Genomic DNA, 18,445 nt, shown 5'->3' with positions numbered 1-18,445 from the left:
TCTCTGTATTCCATAAAAATTCTGAGGGCTGCCGCCTTCAACACGGGATCCCAATCATCACCTATAAAGATTTCTTTGCATTGCCTTACTTCTCCTAAGTTTAGGGCCTAGAGACTAGCCTCCTTGTATTCAACTTTTTGGTCAAAACTGTGGGCAAGTCTCGTGTTCAGGACAGTTACACCTTCCTTGTACTCTGTATACCCTTCTGAGTATCGTTCCTCCGATTCTTCTATTTGTAGCATGTTGCAATCTGCTTGGAAGACTTCATAATCACCCATTTGCCAGTGAAATAAACCCTTAAGGGAGTTTGTGTCATCCTCCAAGTATTCTCCTAACCTGAGAACTCCCTCCGCATCAGGTTCCATCTCTTCATATTCCTCTTCTTCAGAGTCAGATGCCACATCCTGACATACCAACTGGTTTTTGAGATCTATAGTGTACTTCCTACCCTCCGATTCAATAGAGAGGGTGTTTCATTTCCAGTTGTGATTGGCCTTTGCTACTACTAGCCATCCCCTCCCTAATAAAGCATCATATCCTTTCTTCACCAAGGTAATAACCACAAAATCTAAAATAAATTGTTGGGTTCCTATTATTACCTTTTGCCCTATCAAGGCGCCAATCGGTTTGATGCCATGCTGATCTGCTCCCACGAGTTGAAATTTGGGCGGCCACAAAGTAGGTTTTTCGATCGCCTTCCAAGTATCTTCCGGTAGAATATTTACCCCAGATCCTCCATCAATTATCGTGTTTGAGAGTTTGTACCCCATAATTTCCATCTCTACCACTGCTGGCGTCCTCCCTAAACCTATTGTAAATAAGGTGTTTTCTTCCTTTTCCACTGAAGTTTCTTCTTTTTCTACCCCCTTTACTTCTTCTGGTTCCACTGGTTCTACTATTTTTGTTTCCCCTCGAGGATCCTCCTACTCAGTTGGCCTTGTTCCTTGTGTCAACGCAACTTGTAACTGTGGTAGTGTATCTAGTAATTCCCCAGTGGAGATTGGAATGGTGGTTTCTAATACTTTCCTTATGATGTTTGGTACCCCTTTGCCCCTAGGGGTCTTGGCTGGCTTAGCTTTTGTTTCCCCTCTCCGCTCATTTTGGATGTTCTGCTTTGCCTCCTCAAATCTTGCTTTTTTCACCGTGGCCTCTGGGTATATGGCTTTCTTGGCTTGCATCCTTGTTATTGCAAGTACCTCCTCTTCTGATCCTTCAATATCCAACATGTTCACACCTTTTTGCCTTGGGCAATTTGTATCCTCATGGTTTCCCGACCTACACCATTTGCAGAGCATTCCTCCATTCTGTGTCCCTCCATTTTGACATTCTCGGGAAAAATGGCCCCATTCGTTGCATCTCTGGCATTGGATCATGGGTCGTCCTCTAGAATCATATTGGATTGCCCTTCGGGGTGTGTTGGTGTTGCTATTATTATTGCTATTGTTGGCACTGCCTCTACAGTTATTCCTGTACCCCCCTGGGGAAGCTTCTGTATTATTGTTCTTTGGGGGAGTTGCTGGTGGTGTAGACTATTCACCAGCAAACAATACCTTGGCACTCCTTGTTTTTAAGTTATAAGGGTAGTCCTTGATAGCATGACCCCCTATTTGGAAAATCTCACAAAACATCTTTCTTGGACATGCTCCTTTGGTATGACCCTCTTTTTGGCAGTCTGTACACCATAGGTCTTTACCTTCCTTCTGCTCATCCTTATTTCCGGCTACTTCCTTCATTAGCCGTTTGAGGTCCTTCCTCAAAGCTTGGATTATTTTCGACTCTTCCTCACTCTCCTCAGAACTCTCACTAGAGCTTCCATGCTGTCTCCTCTTCAAGGTTTTAGTTTCACTTTCAATGTCCATAGCGTGCGTACAAGCATCTCCAAAAGTGGATGGTGGAACTATCTTCATTTTTTTCCTTAAGGATGGGGTGAGTCGTTCAATAAACCATCTTTTCTTTAGCCCGTCCGTAGGCTTATTGTCCAATTCGTTGATGAGTTCCTTGAGCCGCCTAGTATAAGCCTTTACCGATTCCTTCTTATCTTACCTGGTGTTATAGATTTCTGTAACAATTTCATCATCATCTCTTAACAATTTGAATTCCTCCTCAAATGCTCCATGCAGGTTATCCCACGTGTTCTTCTTACCAGACTCCAAGTCTGCATACCAATCTATGGCAATCCCTCTTAATGTGGCAGGAAATGCCTTCAACCATTCGTTACTGTCATTCTCCCCGTTGGCTTGACATATAGTTATACAGGTTTTACAATGGCGAGCAGGGTCCTCTGATCTGTCCCTTGTAAATATAGGTAATTTTTGTTTATCAACTGCCATTTTCTTTCGTTGTTGCTGCTTTCCCAATAGAACCCCTCCTCTTGAGGGAACACCACCACCATGTAGAACTCCAATTCCAGATGAGACACCACTTCCTAATGGAACACACCCATTGGATGGAACCCTACTTCCTGCTGGGGCACCTCCTCCAGATGGAACACCACTTCCCAATGGGACTCCACTTCCCGATGGAAGTTTACCTCCCGATGGAACACCACTTCCTAATGGAAGTTTACCTCCCGATGGAACACCACTTCTTGGTGGAAGTTTATCTCTGGATGGAACTCCACTTCCTAATGGGAGTTTACCTCCCAATGGAACACCACTTCCTGATGGAAGTTTACCTCCCGATGGAACACCACTTCCTGGTGGAAGTTTATCTCCGGATGAAACACCCCTTCTTGATGGGCTAGATTCCTGACTCCTTACCTCCACTTGAGGGAGCTCTTGCCATTCAGGGGTTTCTGGTTTATGGCACCCCAATTGCCTTTCCGGTGTGTTTGAAATAACCAAGTTGGCTAGTTCCTCAATAGTATGTTCAATCCACCCTTCTTGACTTTGATGGGAATCCCCTTGTGTTCTCCAGTTACGACGTCTCTTTTCTTGCTGCTGGAGGCGTAAGGTTCTTAGGGCGACTTCCTCCTCAATTTCATGCTCTAGTGTTGTCCTTTGGTATTTATTTGGAACTAGGGGCATGAAGTAATTTAGTGCCCATCTCCCTATCTTGGCTTATTGGGTTCCTATCCTTTGGAATTCTGCGCCTCCTCAGTAAAGCATTGAAGAACTTGTTGCCGCCTTCTTTCCCTATCCGTTTGTGCTCTTTCATCCTCATTATGTACAAGGTTCCTTTGCAAAAGCCGAGGAATCTATCCTAGGAGATCGTACATTGGCGGTGGCACAAAGAGTTTGTCGCGTACCATGCTCTCAGGAACCGTCCTCTCATGGGCTTCCTTTTGCACGTATTGCTCGACCGCAACTTCCCACACTGTCACCAGGTCACGTGTCAACTGATCCTCCCTAGTTATTTCTTCCTCCTCTCCGTTGCTATTAGTAATTTGGATGCAAGGTATAAATGGTCTTCCCATTGGTCCATTCTGTCAGCACAATACCTCCAGATCCAAACTTAGGCAACGATGCCAAAAATGTAGATGGGAATATCACACTTTCTCACAGACATACAAAATAATCCAAATGATAAATAGAAGTGGAACATAGAACATACCATTCATACTACCAATGTTCCACACATTTATAGAAGGGTCGGTTCGTTGGAAACCAACCGACACATTTCCGTACCACCTAACTACCCAACTCGACTAACAATAACAAGTACTAACATAACATTTATTTATTACGACCACTTATTTTATATAATGTTAAAATTGACTCTGAGACGTAGAATCAAATTCCTAAAAGGTCAATTTAATGTTATAAAGAGGGCAAAAGGTCAAGGAGGAATAAGACAAAATGCTAGAGGGAAGTTGAAGAGTCACAAGGGAATAGTACGAAAGCCAGAGGGGAGTCAAATAGTCTTAGTTTGTGTATTAAAAGGGGAAAGAGGCTCATTGTTGGGCATGCTTGATTTATGATTCAGTTTTAGTTTTCTCTCTTGTGAGAGTTATTCAGAAAGCTTCAGCTTTCAGCTAGTATGAGGACATAGCCCCTCGTGCAGGCATACAGTGAACGCAAACCCATTGTTTGAGAGACATCAATTTAGATGTTCCATTCGCGCTTATAGGTTCTTATTCTTGTTTCCAATTTGATTGTTAATTTGTATTTAAGATTGGGTTTTTGTACTGGTTATTGTATTGCTGTTGTATAATACAATAACGTGTTTTCGGAGTTGTACGAGAAGTTTCTAGTTTTATCATTGTGGGTCTGTAATGCATTTCTATGTGCTTGAAATTTTGAATATTATTTTGAAAAGAACGAATTTATATTTTGATGCAGTGCAAGGCAGGAGAATCCCAAAAGGAGATGTCCTAGCCCCCAGCAAATAACCACACAACGAAAACACAACAACAGGAAGCAATAATGCAAGATTTGATACCAAATCACAACTCTTTATTCATAGATATAACTAATTACATGCAACATGCCCGGCTGTAAGGCCTTCCGAGTTAGGGCCAAATACAAACAACAATTACAAAATCAGGTCTCTAAGATCCAATGAGTTCCAACTTACAAACCCAATCCTAGCTAGTCCAGATACACAACTGGATAAGAACACCAAGATCCACACTTGTACTCTTAGGTCCACCAAGCAATCCTCTGGTTTCTAAGCCAAAACCCTAGCTCTTCAAACTTCGCATCTTGACTTCATTCCCTTCCCAAGTTGGAATATTATTCCATAAAAAATGAATTACTAAAAGACTCCACAAGACCCCCTATTTATACTTGCCAAAACGGCTTATAGGACATTTTAGAACATTACAAAACATAAAGGTCGATCCAAAGATGGTCTGCGAACATCCCAAGACAAGATCTAATCATAAATATCGCAATCGAAATAAATCCTGCAAGTTGGCTTCACACCAAAAATGCAAAAAACACGTCCAAAATGCTGACACTCGGCACTAACAGGAAAACTCGACACATGAAGAATAGCTCGGCACACACTGTAGGGTGAGATGGGATAACATGCTAACCCGATTGTAACATGACGTGGGATAACTTCAACTCGGCTTAAACTGCAAAATTACTGGCACTCAACAATTGTTGCAACTCGACAATGACTGTAACTCGACAACAACTGGCAAAATGAACACAAATGAGCAGGATAATACGTCAACCCAGGATGCTCTTGCATCAGACACCCTAGGTTTGAAAAGATGTTCTAGAAGCTAGAAGAACATCTTTTGGGATTCAACACATAAATCGCAAACTGATTCTTCACATACATGTCCTCCAAGTCTTCAACTTGCCCACTCTTTCCCTTGTTTTTCATCACACACCCCAGGTTCGAAAAAATGTTCTAGAAGCTGGAAGAACATCTTTTGGGATTCAACACATAAATCCCAAACTGGTTCTTCACATACATGTCCTCCAAGTCTTCAACTTGCGCACTCTTTCTGTTGTTTTTCTTCTTCTTCACATCCATCTTAGGTGTGCTATAGGTCTTCTTTCCACACTGATTTCCAACCTTCTCAAAATTTGCCAACTCAACTCGGCTACCAATGCTCAGGTTCCTCCTACCGAGCTCTTCATTCTACAAAGGAATTAGGGAAAACTTCTTGCCACCTTTCTCAACAATAAACACATTCTTGACACTATCATGCACAACCCTGCAATCATACTGCCAAGGTCTACCAAGTAACACATGACAACTATTCATATCCACAATATCACACAACACTTGATCCTTATACTGCCCAATTTGGAAATCAATAAGGCATTGCTCCCTCACTTCCAAAGCATGCTCACGTTGCAACCAGCCAATCTAATAAGGATAAGGATGTCTCACTCTCTTCAAACCAAGTTTTTGAACTATCTCCTAAACAACAAGTTTATCAGTACTAACACCATCTACAATCGCCTTGTAGATTTTGCCACCAGACTTACAATAGGTCTTGAACAAACTAGTCCTCTTACAAGAATCCAATGTTCTCTAACCCACCAGTACTTGTTGAGCCAACAAATTCTCTCCTTGTTCAGGGTGACTGTCTGGACTTCAACCTCATTCACAACAATAACTGTCCTACCAATTGGACATTCAAAAGATCTATGCCCTTCTTTGCCACATTTGAAACAATTACCTTTGAACACACCTCCATCTGTCCTCCTTTTCTAATCAATAGGTTTTGGGTCACCTTCTGCACTTGGTTTAGCATGTGTTGAGCTATCCTGCTTCTCCTTTTGTCGAGGATTTCCTTGATGTTTCCTCTTCAACTTCTCTTTTGCTCTCAAAGCATACTGATAAGCATCCTCAACTGAAGGAATATTCAGCATACCAATCTCATCCTGAATATTGAATCTTAAACCATTAATGTACCGAGCTACCTTTTCCTTTGACAATTCTTTGTGCCCAGACCGAATAGTCAACTTGTAGAACTCCTCGGTATAATCCTTCACAGTTCTATCCTTCTGTTTTAGAATCTACAACCTCTAAAACAACTCAAGTTCATAATCCGCAGGAATGAACTTAGCCTTCAGTTTAGTCACCATCAATCTCTATCTAGACATCTTCTTTTCACCTTCGTCCTCTCTGTCTCTTTGTAGTTCCTTCCACCAAAGAGCAACATGTCCCTTCAACTTAGTTTGTGCCAACTTCACTCTGAGTGGATCCTCAATATCTTCAAGCTCAAAGTAGTATTCCAATTCACCAATCCAATCAATTAGGTCTTCAAAATTCAAAATACGTAAAAAATTAAAAACCTCCATCTTATGCTTCAGCGTCAATTGAGATCTAGGTTGAGCAAACTGACCAGTCCTAATTCCAATAGGTCTCTCCACACAATTAGTTCTGTCCTCACCACTCGATCTAGCAACTTCAAAGTCTTCGACAACTTCCTCATAACTACCTTCAATAGCCACATGCCTAGGTACGCCTCCTAAAGCACTCACGATTTCAGCAATCATGCCACTCTTCATTAATGCAATATTAGATCTAAAACTGGCTTTAACCTCCTCCATCTGAAATCTGAAATCTGTTTTAACCTTCGCCGAGATCCATTCTTCCACAGCATCACTAAGATCATCAATCACCTAGTGTCCAATCTTCTTGGAGGCATCTTCCAAGGTTTTCACAAACCCTAAGCAATAGATCCAGAAATCCAGAAGATCAATCGTCTCCACCAAATCAACCTTCTCCAACCCATGATCTAGGTACAAACTGCCTCAACTTCGGTGATTTATCTACACACTTAGGAACAACCTTCGTTTTGATACCATCTGATGCAGTGCAAGGTAGGAGGATCTCCAATGGAGATGTCCTAGCCCCCAACAAATAACCACACAGTGGAAACACAACAACAAGAAGCAATACTGCAAGATCTGGTACCAAATCACAACTCTTTATTCATAGATATAACTGATTACATGCAATATGCCCGGTTGTAAGGCCTTTCGAGTTAGGGCTAAATACAAACAACAATTACAAAATCAGTTCTGCAAGATCCAATGAGATCCAACTTACAAACCCAGTCCTAGCTAGTCCAGATACACAACTGGATAAGAACACCAAGAAGAATCCACACTTGTACCCTCAGGTTCACCACGCAATCCTCTAGTTTCTAAGTTGCAACCCTAGCTCTTCAAACTTCGCATCTACACTTATTCCCTTCCCAAGCTGGAATACCATTCTATCAAAAATGAATGACTAAAAGACTCCACAAGGCCCCCTATTTATACTAGCCGAAATGGCTTACAAAACATTCTAGAACTTTACAAGACAGAAAGGCTGACCCAAAGATGGTCTACACACATGCCAAGACAAGATCTAATCATAAACGTTGCAATCGAAATAAATCCCGCAAGTCGGCTTCATGCCAAAAATGTAGAAAACATGTCCAAAATGTTGACACGCGGCATTAATAGGAAAACTCGGCACATGATCACTCGGCACATGAAGAATAGCTCAGCACACACTGTAAAGTGAGATGGGATAACACGCTAACCCTAGTGTTAACATGACGTGGGATAACTTCGACGCGGCTTAAACTGCAAAATTACTAGCACTCGACAATGCTTGTAACTTGGCAACAACTGGTATAATGAACACAAATGAGCAGGATAACACATCAACCCAGGATGCTCCTGCATCATATTTATTGGTGAATTAACTTGTTTTCTACCGCTGTTCGTAATTCATATGCCTTTGGTTTAAGTTCTAAATATCAGTTTTGAGGAAACAATTAGACAACTATCAGTTGGGTTATTTACTGTGGTTTACCTTGCTGGTTATTTATGATACGGTTTCATGTTTTTACTATCTAAATGCTATTCTGAGAAGAAATCAAGTAAATATCCAGTTAGGGATATTTCAGTGGTATCAGAGCCTTGACCTTGCCATCCTGTTGGGTCTAGTCAAAGGTTTAAATTGCATACCATCAAACCTGCCAGCCTATGAGGTTCAGAAATAAGTACAGTTGAATCTGGAGTAGAAACAAATTTGCAGAAATAATGAAATAGTGTTTCTCAAATGGTTTTGATATTTTGAAAATAAGACTTTCTCAATATTTGTTTTCTATGGAGTCAAGTTCCTGCGTAATTATATGATATATTGTCTTGGACGTGTGGAATTGAAAGTTGCATGTGATTTGGGGAAAGTTTTCTATATATTTTTGGCGACAATTTTGATAGGGATGGTTAAAACATATTTCCCAAGCTAGAGTGAAATATTAGTTATCTTATTTTATATAATGTTAAAATTGACTTTGAGATGCAGAATCAAATTACTAAAAGGTCAATTTAATATTATAAAGAGGGCAAAAGGTCAAGGAGGAATAAGATGAAATGCCAAAGGGAAGTTGAAGAGTCTCAAAGGAATAGGACAAAAGCCAGAGGGGAGTCAAAGAGTCTTAGTTTGTGTATTAAAAGGGGAAAGCGGCTCATTGCTGGGTATGCTTGATTTATGATCCAGTTTCAATTTTCTCTCTTGTGAGAATTATTCAAAAGCTTCAGCTTTCAGCTAGTATGAGGACGTAGCTCCTTGTGCCAGCAGATAGTGGATGCAAACCCATTGTTTAGGAGACATCAATTCAGGTGTTTCATTCACACTTCAGGTTCTTATTCTAGTTTTTAATTTGACTGTTAATCTGTATTTAAGATTGAGTTTTTGTACTAGTTATTGTATCGCTATTGTATAATACAATAACGTGTTTATGAAGTTGTATGAGAAGTTTTTGGTTTAATCATTGTGGGTCTATATTGCATTTCTATATGCTTGAAATCCTGAATATTAATTTGAAAAGAATGAGTTTATATTTATTGGTGAATCAACTTGTTTTCTACTGCCGTTCGTAATTCATATGCCTTTGGTTTAAGTTCTAAATATCAGTTTTGAGGAAACAATTAGACAACTATCAGTTGGGTTATTTACTATGGTTTATCTTGCTGGTTATTTATGATACGGTTTCATGTTTTTACTATCTAAATGCTATTCAGAGAAGAAATCAAGTAACTATCCGGTTTGGGATATTTAAAATAAGGACTAATGGAAGTGATGTAAATGCAGTCTTTTTTGGACTATTTTGGAATCAATAAAATAAAGCATTTCCTTCGCATTGCATGGAGTTTTGGTGATATACGTGTTATGTGTTGTAGTTAATGTTGTATAAAAGGTATGGTAAATAAAAGTATTGGTAATAGTTAAAGTATACATCCTTAGTAAAACTCATCTACATTTTTAGAATTGTTGCCGGTTTTAGAACTTGGAGGTCTTCTGAAAATAATTAAATGACAATGAAGGCAATGGAGTGATGGGGTGCCCATTCCTACAAGTAATATTCATAGATAGTGACGTTGAGGAGGAAGTAACAAGGGAGGATGAAGTAACACAAGATTTGGTGGAGATGTGGGAAGTTTTAGTTGAGTAGTACATGCGGAAGGAAGCTAGAGAGAGATACTTCGATTATTGGGAAGGAACCTAGTATTGGTGGAGGAAAGAATGGGTGGAAGTACAACACGAACAATGGAGGCAACAAGTGCTCTAGCAATATACTAAGAGGAACCAACATTACATGATAGAGATACTTCATTGTGTAGAATGCCTGACCAACGGAATAATTAATGCCCCTAATCCCAAATAAAGACCCGAGTTGATTACCAGAGGAAGAAACTAAGGGAGAAGCTGCACTACAACAAGGCTTACGTATCAGGGAGCAAGAGAAGGCATTGCCGTCTAAAAGGACTTCCTGGTCAATCAAGGGAACCAAGCTAAGGAGAAGCAGAAAACTTGATTGAAACTATTGTAAGAGGAATAACAAACGTGGGGATCATGGAAGAAATAGAAATGAGGTCTAAGAGGATAGACTTGGAAACATCACGTAGAGAATATCATTCAAGCCACTAAGAAAGCTCCAATCACATAGAAGAAGAGGCACAAGAGAAGTACCCTTGCATGTGGTTAACACAAAAGGAAGTAGTCAGTGGATTAGAATGGCTAGAATAGAAAAGAATCAAAAACTGTCAAGATTTATAGTTGATTGGTCAGATAATCCAGCATGTCACTGCAACACGTGTATTAAGAGTGGTTAAAACCATGAGAGAGTGATTAGGATGAGTGGTTAAAAGCATTGCTCTCATGTCCGCACTCTAGCTCAGTCTAACAGAGACATGTGAGTCAGCTTATTATGGGGTCTTGTAGGCTGACAGGGTTGGATAGAGACCCAGTCTGGTTATTCAGTGTTAGGGACTTGGTTTTCTGGTGGGTATTGATCAGTTGGGTGACGTTCCTTGTTTTTAGGAGGCAGTTCCTACATTTATGGGGTTCATTCCTATTTTTTAGGAGGTATGATCATGCCCAGGGCTGGGTTTCCATGAGATGACCCTTTGGGTTCAGTTTCAGAGGGATAGGGCTTGTTTCCTAAATTTTAGGAGCATCCCTAGATTTTAGGGATGAGACTGCCAGTGGATCCTTGATTTCCGACTTCAGTCACAGACAGGTGACAGGATGATTTTATGGTTTGTGATGTCAGTTGGGCAGTTTGTGGCTATTTGGGTTATATTTTTAATATTTCCTAAGTTAGCGTTTAATATTTAAATAAGACTAAGTTAATAGCCATTTTGGAGTAATAAGGGAATTTTGGCCTCATCTGGATGCGTATCCCATGTTATGATAGCTCGTTGGAAAGGTCTTGAAATTCTCTAAATCTTCCTCTTTGGTCTCAGGGCAATTCGGTGAGCGGATTTATTACTATGGTGGAAAAGGTCATTTTCTAGTGACATGGTCACTTTAAAATAAGATTTAATTCATTTTTATAGCCAACGCCAATTGGGGGTCACTTTAGGGTTCGAATTGTTTTGCAAGGGGTTATAAGGAGATGGGCGCCATTTCTCATCATTATGCATAGTTTTCAAACACTTCTTTTCAGATTTGCTCTGCTTGAGCGATTTGCATTCTGGGACGCAAACCCCAGGGTAATTGCTGGCTGGGACGTAACCCTCAGCAGCATTGGTTATTGGTTTGTCAGTAGTTTCAACAGTATTCAGGAGGAAGGTAGACGCCACTTCAGCTTGGGCCTACAGTTTGTTTTGTTGGGCATGTTCTTTGGCGTATGGAAGGTGAATTCTAGCAGCCATACACTGCCATTTCTTGCAGCCGTACTTGCAGCCATACTCTGTCATTTGCAGCACTTGGATACATAGAAAAATCAGTTACTCAGCAGCAGATTCTTGCATCTTATCAGCCGTTTTCATCAGCCAGTTGTGGCGTCATTGTTAGAGGAAATGTACTGGATCTTTTATTTGGCTCTATAATTCAGAGATCTGCCTCGTACGATTTGTATCAACTCTGACTTTACTGCATATTGTTATTTATTTTCAGACTCTTTTCTTGCCATTTGCCACTTCTCATTTCTCTCATTTCTATGTGGAATAATCATCAAAAACACAAAAACAAACAAACTCTTCTGCATTTCTGTCTAGTTCTACAAGAAAACATTAATAAACAGGAAAAAACAAAAAAATAAAATAAATCTACAGCAGATTTGCAGCAGAGATCCATCAGGGATCTTTCAATTGCCAACCACTCTAAGGCGGATTGCCATTAACTGGTATACGGAGTAAGAGGCTAGCAATAAAACATCATGGAAAGATCTTTGAAAAGCCATTGAAGAAGAATTTAGACTATTACGGGAGGATGATGAGATAGTCACAAAAATATATAACAACAATAGACAAGCAAATAATGAATCAATACGAACCTACAATCAGAGATAAAAATAATTAAAAGGCAAATTGGAGAACAAACCAGCTGACAATGTGAAAAAATAGTGGTTTATTGAAGGGCTAACTCCATCCCAATGGAAGATGAAGGTGGTACCACCATCCTCCTACACTAATGCTTGCACACATGCCATGGACATCACGAGTGAAAATAAGACTTCAAAGGGAACAAAGCATGGGAGCAACAATGACAGTACTAAAGGAGAGAGTGGAGAAGAATCCAAGACAATACAAGCGTTAAGAAGGGACACAAGGAAAATGATGAGGGAAAAGGTGGCTAGGAAAGAAGGCATAAAAGAAGGAATGGAACTCAGGCGCATGGATTGTTAGATGGAGGGGCACACGGAAGCTAATTGCCCAAAATAGGCATAGCGAAAAGGTGGCTAGGAAAGAAGGCATAAAAGAAGGAATTGAACTCTGGTGCATGGACTGCCAGATGGAGCGGCAAACAAAAGCTAATTGCCCAAAATAGGCATATTGTGATATATGGTTGGTACTATGACATTCCATTAAGGAATGCCCTTATAACTTGAAGGCAAGAAGCATCCAGGTATTCTTCACCCAAGTTTAGCAAGCCACACTTGCCTCTACACCAAGAAATACAAACACGGAGGCATTAGCAGTAGGGTATCACAACAATTAGCTGGGAAGTAATAATAATAGCAACACTAATACACCTCGGAGCTTCATCCAATATGATGCTAGGGGACACCCTCTTATCTGATGCAGGAGATATAACAAATGCAGCCATTTTGCTTGTGACTGTTAAAGTGGAGTGATGTTATGCTAATGGTGTGGATTTGGCAATCATGAAGATGCTGACTGTCCCAGTCAAAAAAGTGTAAACATGCTTGATATCTCAGAACCCAAGAGTAAAGTTCTGGCCATTATAAGGACACAAACCAGAAAACTCACTTACCCAGATGTAAGTATAGAGAAGGAGATACTAAAGGAGGGAAGAAGAGACATCCAGGAGGCCATGATGAAAGGAGAACAAATTAGTACCACAAACCCCCTTCCTCTAAAACCAGCATCAAAGGCCAATATTACCCAACAAAAGTTACAAGCCACTGTACTGGTGAGGGCAGTAGATTTGTTAGAAACTCTACTGCAATTGATGGTTACTATTCCACAAGGAGGGAGCGAGTAGGAGGAGAAACCCAGGAGAGGAGAAAAGGAGGAAACGAAGGAAGAAAAAGATATGAATACTCTGTTCACAATAGTAGGGAGGACACATGCCATTGTAGAAATGGAAACAATGGATTGTAAACTGGCAAACACTATTGCAAACAGAGGATTTTATCTTAATGTCCTTCCTGAAGAAACTTGGAAATGCTTTGAAAAATGAGCCCTTTGGCTGCTCACATTTCAGCTGGTAGGAGCCGACTAACACAAAATCAAGCCCATTGGAACTTTGATGGGACAAAAAGTGCTCATTGGTATGCAACAATTTTTCCTGGACTTCTTAGTCATTGCCTTAGAAAACAAAGGGTATGATGCACTTTTGGGAAGAGGCTGGTTCATTAAGACCAAGGCTAATCATAATTTGTAAAAGAATATTCTTTCCATCAAAGCAAAAGGATGGAAATATATAATTGTCCTCCAGAACCAAATAGTGAGTCAAGAATTGGCCTCGAATTCAAAAGCAGAGGGTGAAGAATGAGACAAAGTTGAAGGAGTAGATCTTGATGAAGAGGGCATATTAAGATTAGGGAATTGCTCAGAAGATGAAACCAGCTCCCCTCCATGGGCTATTTCACTGGCAAATGGGAGATTATGAGGTCTTCCCACTCGAATGTAACATGTTGCAAATCTAGTAAATAAAAATTTATGATGCCTATCTAGGACATTATGAGGAATTCAAAGAAGGTATGGCGAAAATAGATGACCCTCTAGCCAACCAGTTTTAGATATATTATATATATAAAAAAAAGCCTTGTATGGACAAACCCAAAATGAATCCGAACCCAACCCAAAATATTTTTGGACAAATTTCGAACCTGATTCTTGTACTCGCATCCATACCAGGATCCAAATTGGAAACTTAGTTTTAACTTAATCAGAATTGCATCCCTTCAGATAGTTGTAGTGGTTAAGAAATCTATACCTGGGAATAATAAAATCTGAACTTGATCGCTTGAAATGTGTTCATTGCCAATAGCAGGTGTGTTTGAGAAGTTACTCATCCATTCTAAGTTATTATGTTGATGCTGCAGTTGAGTCAGGTTGAAGGGAGAAGGCAAAGTGAGGGAGATTGTCATATTGTCATCAGAGGTTTTAGTCTTTATTGCCGTTTGACATGTTTATTTGGTGAGCTATAGGCCAACATGTGCTGGAGCATGTAGCATGTAGACATTGTGTCTGAGTAAAATACAAGGATGTCTGTCATTTGCTTTGGTGTTTCGTACTCTGATTTATTTGAATGATTTGTTGCTTGCTTCCAAACATTTGTTTGTTATGAAAGGAAAAAAATCCCAGGATAATTTCCTGCATGTTGACTAAATGATAATTCCTTGTCTAAATTATTTGGTGAAGTTTTTTTCTTGTTCTATATTTTATGAAATATATCTCCCCATTATTTTACTAGTTGTTATTGGCCTTAATGAGTATTCCTTTTGTTGTCTCATTCTCTATACTCTGTGGATGATATTTACTTCAAAAAAAATTCGGATTATTTGTGCTAATAATTCTAATAAGTATCAACTGTGCAAGACATACAAGAAAAGCTCATATTTCTGTAATTATTGCATATGAACTGTAAAAGCAGAATTGAACAAGTGGAAAATCTTTCTGTCTGCAATTATAGTACAAATTTGTAAGAAATTTTGTGCTAATTTTATGTACATTTTCGTAATCAGGTTGGTGCATCGGTTGCTTATGATGCTGTGAGCATGAATGAACTTAGAAAATGGAATGAACAATATGGTGAAGGAGGTAGCAGGAAGCGGTCACCATTTGGTTTTGTCAACTAAACAATAAGGTGAAGTTCAGAAAGGCTACGAATCTATAACTTTTTCTATAAGGTGATGAGTTCTAGTTCTGTTTTTGATATATTGACCTATTGACATAATATTCTTGAATTGCATTGTAATGTAACCTAATGTCTTCCTTGAGCTGAGTATGGCAATTTGTCACCAGTGAGATCAAAACTAATTGGCTGTTTTCGCTTTACTAGGATGCATGGCGTAAATATTATTTACAGGCGGCTCAATCAGATGAGCTTGAAAGTCAATTCAGAGCCTATGTACTTGATGCCTGGGTGTACGCAGCATTGCAATATTTTTGGTGAAATCGTTTAGTTCAATGAAACTTGTTTCATAACTGATTAATCCTTTGAGTACCTGTATGATTCCCTTGTGAGAATTGTCATTTCGGGAGAGCATGATTATATATGCTATATTAGGTTATGGTGGTAGGTCATGCAAATAAGTAAATCAGTATTTTTCGCAAGCCTATTTGTTCAACAGTGGGTGCATGACATTGTAATGTTGTAATCAATGGAAAATGAGTTTTAATTTTATGTAATAGAATCTGGTTTGTCATTCAGTGCATCGTCTTGATTCTGACTTACATTTGATCATCCTTATCTTGAATGGTTTTATGCTTGAAAATAGCTTCAAATGCTATTTCAAGCCAGTGACTTGCCATGCATAAGAAGGAACCAGCATTCAGCTGAATTTTGTTTACTTTCATGTAAGAAATGAGATTTGAGTGAGCAAGTATATCTGAGTTTTGTATATTAAGTTAGCGACTGGTTTGTTACCTAAATTGGTCTGTTGGCATGTTTTAAGGTGCAGATCTCTGTAGGCAAATTGTAATTGCATTCATTTTCTGATGCGTTCCAATGGCAGTGCAAAAAGGACATTTTTGTCATCAGTTTTCCTGGCCAGCGAACTATTTGAATGAGAAAGACTATTATAAGAAATAATTTAGAGCACATGTTTTATACATGATACGTGTGGATTATTACTGAAAGGAAAGCTTTGATTTAATAATTTGTGTTAACTTTAAAATTGTCAGATGAACAGAGTTTAGGTTTGCCTCAAAAAATATGAAGTAAAAAGTCTTATGCTGTATCATAAAGATTTCCCATCCAAGCTGCAAAAGCTGGGTGGCACAAGAGTACTACTTTAAACGGGACTTAAGATAAATATCTGACTTTGGTCACTGATAGTGTGAGCAGAGCCTTTGAATGCCTGCTTGTTGGCCACTATTTGACAGTTTTTCTAAGGAACTATTTCTTCATACATTTTTTCAACAGTGGATGAAAAAGATAATTATTAAATGTGACGGCACATCTGCAGATTAATTGGAACTTTTCACAAGATCAAGATAATTTCTAGATGTCATGGCACACTTCTGCAAGCAATTGAAATTTCTTAGCATGATTAAGATAATTTTCCAATGTCACTAAATAGAGCAGCGACACAATTTTAATTTAACAGGGTTATGTACTGTGTGAGTGTTCAATTTATTGACGTCATCGTTGTTTTTAATGCCGACTGATAATATCAAACCCCATTTCAGCTAAAGATATTCATTATGATACCGGTTCTAGTTCTTGGCTCTTAATTTATTTTAGTGAATGATGGAATACAAAATATAACCAATATTTTTGTAAGAAAATGCTGAACACGATGGTATAGGCTATTGACACTTGAGCACGAAATGCCCACTTTGCTCCTTAGTGTCCATCACCCTCGTGAAAAAACAACATCCTTGTTTGGAACTGCGTACGATGCTTACATAAGTAAAGTATAATAATAATGCAATATAAAAGTCAAAGATTGTTAGGATTCTTGAATTATATTTCAACATTCTATTGTGTTTTGACTAGAGATGGGATATGATTGAGGAAAGAGTGAAAAAAATGTTGGATGTGGAATCACAAAGCAACAACAACGATGTAACAGATTAATCATAGAAGTCAAAATTTGCCTCGTCTTTAAGTTCCAAAATGAGGAATTCTTGTGGTGATATATATACATGATTTTAATACAATTTGATCAGTTGGTTTGATGGAGGAACATATAGACAATTTTTTTAATGTACGGTAAATTTTGAATGTTTTATTACAGATAACCAAGCCATTAGAAATCTTCGGAAAAATAAAGCGAAGTAATTGAGTTTTGATATTGAATGGCTTAAGAGTTGAGTAATCCTCTTGGTGACACGTCAACCAGAAATTTGGAGCAGTTGCCATCCAAATAAGATTGAAATTCTATTGACTCAGATTGATCTGAGAGATAATAATGGAAACTATTCTCAAAGATATAATGACTACCACCACGGAGGAGATAATTATTCACACATTTTGGTCCTGAAAATGCAAATAATATTTTGATGTATTTTAACCTTCAAGAAGCAAATAAATTAATTTTTTTTAATGCGTTTTGGTCTTAAAGATGCACTAATTTCAGTTTCATTAAGATACTACAAAATGAATGTCTACATCCGAGATTTACATCAATTGCGTCGTTTAACAGTAAAATGAATATTTGAAAGCGTTGTAGTTTTTGGATTTTTTTTTTTTTTATCAATGTAACATTGTCCCTTTTTGAATTTGATGATACATAGATGCAACAAAACATCAAATGGATGAGTAAATGGAATATTCAATTCAATATGTGCCCCACAAATAATAAAAAAATAAAGGTTTTTGTCATGAAGAAATTCTATAAGAGAAATTGGGGAAGTGAGATCGGAAAGAAGAAATTATATTATATAAATGATTCAACCCCGCTTGTGATCAACTCCAAAAAGCATACATAAGAGCCAACATTTTTTGGAGGGCTAAAATTCTTATTGCTCAGTTGAGAACCAACTCTCACCAACTTCGTTGTGAGATCGGACGTTGGAAGAGACCAAAGGAGGCTTGGGAAGAGAGAATTTGCAGATTCTGCAATTTTGGGAAAGTGGAAATTGAACAGAACTTTATTTTAGAATATGAAGCTTACAAGAGTAGTAGAGATAAATTTGCGGACACTATATGTGACAGTTCTTGGCATAACCTATTCAACGAAGAGTACATTGAGCAATTGGGTGGACTCATCATCATCCTGCACAAGCAACAAACATTGTTACTTAAGTCTGCTTGAGTTGTCTTGCTGTCCTATAGGCTATTTTTAGCCTCGTGGACGTTAAAATTTTATCTATCAATCTAGGGATTTTTGGGAGATTTTGTATTCGTGATATAAATAAGTTTCTTGATCATCTTAAGCTAGGATTTG

The 18,445-nt window shown here is 38.7% G+C and overlaps 1 protein-coding gene across 7 annotated transcripts in view; it reads left to right on the top strand.

Moving 5' to 3' along the window:
• The window catches only part of LOC149535938 (uncharacterized), a 280,772-nt gene extending 264,818 nt beyond the window's left edge, over positions 1-15,954 (top strand). For 4 of the 7 annotated variants that reach the window (XM_089806831.1, XM_089806829.1, XM_089806828.1 and 1 more), the window contains 2 exons: positions 15,074-15,195; positions 15,391-15,954. In XM_089806831.1, coding sequence (XP_089662957.1) covers positions 15,074-15,187 — 114 coding nt within the window. In that variant the 3' untranslated portion in view covers positions 15,188-15,195; positions 15,391-15,954. Of the gene's footprint in view, positions 1-15,073; positions 15,239-15,390 lie in introns of all 7 variants that reach the window. The other 3 variants (XR_016357873.1, XR_016357871.1, XR_016357872.1) reach the window with 1 other exon arrangement.
• Positions 15,955-18,445: the final 2,491 nt, after the last annotated feature.

The sequence above is a fragment of the Cupressus sempervirens genome, chromosome 10, assembly GCF_028749045.1.
Source record: "Cupressus sempervirens isolate cs-2001-9-10 chromosome 10, ASM2874904v1, whole genome shotgun sequence".
Taxonomy (NCBI): Eukaryota; Viridiplantae; Streptophyta; class Pinopsida; order Cupressales; family Cupressaceae; genus Cupressus; species Cupressus sempervirens.
The sequence above is the reverse complement of the archived record's forward strand: the minus strand, read 5'-3'. Positions and strand labels throughout refer to the sequence as shown.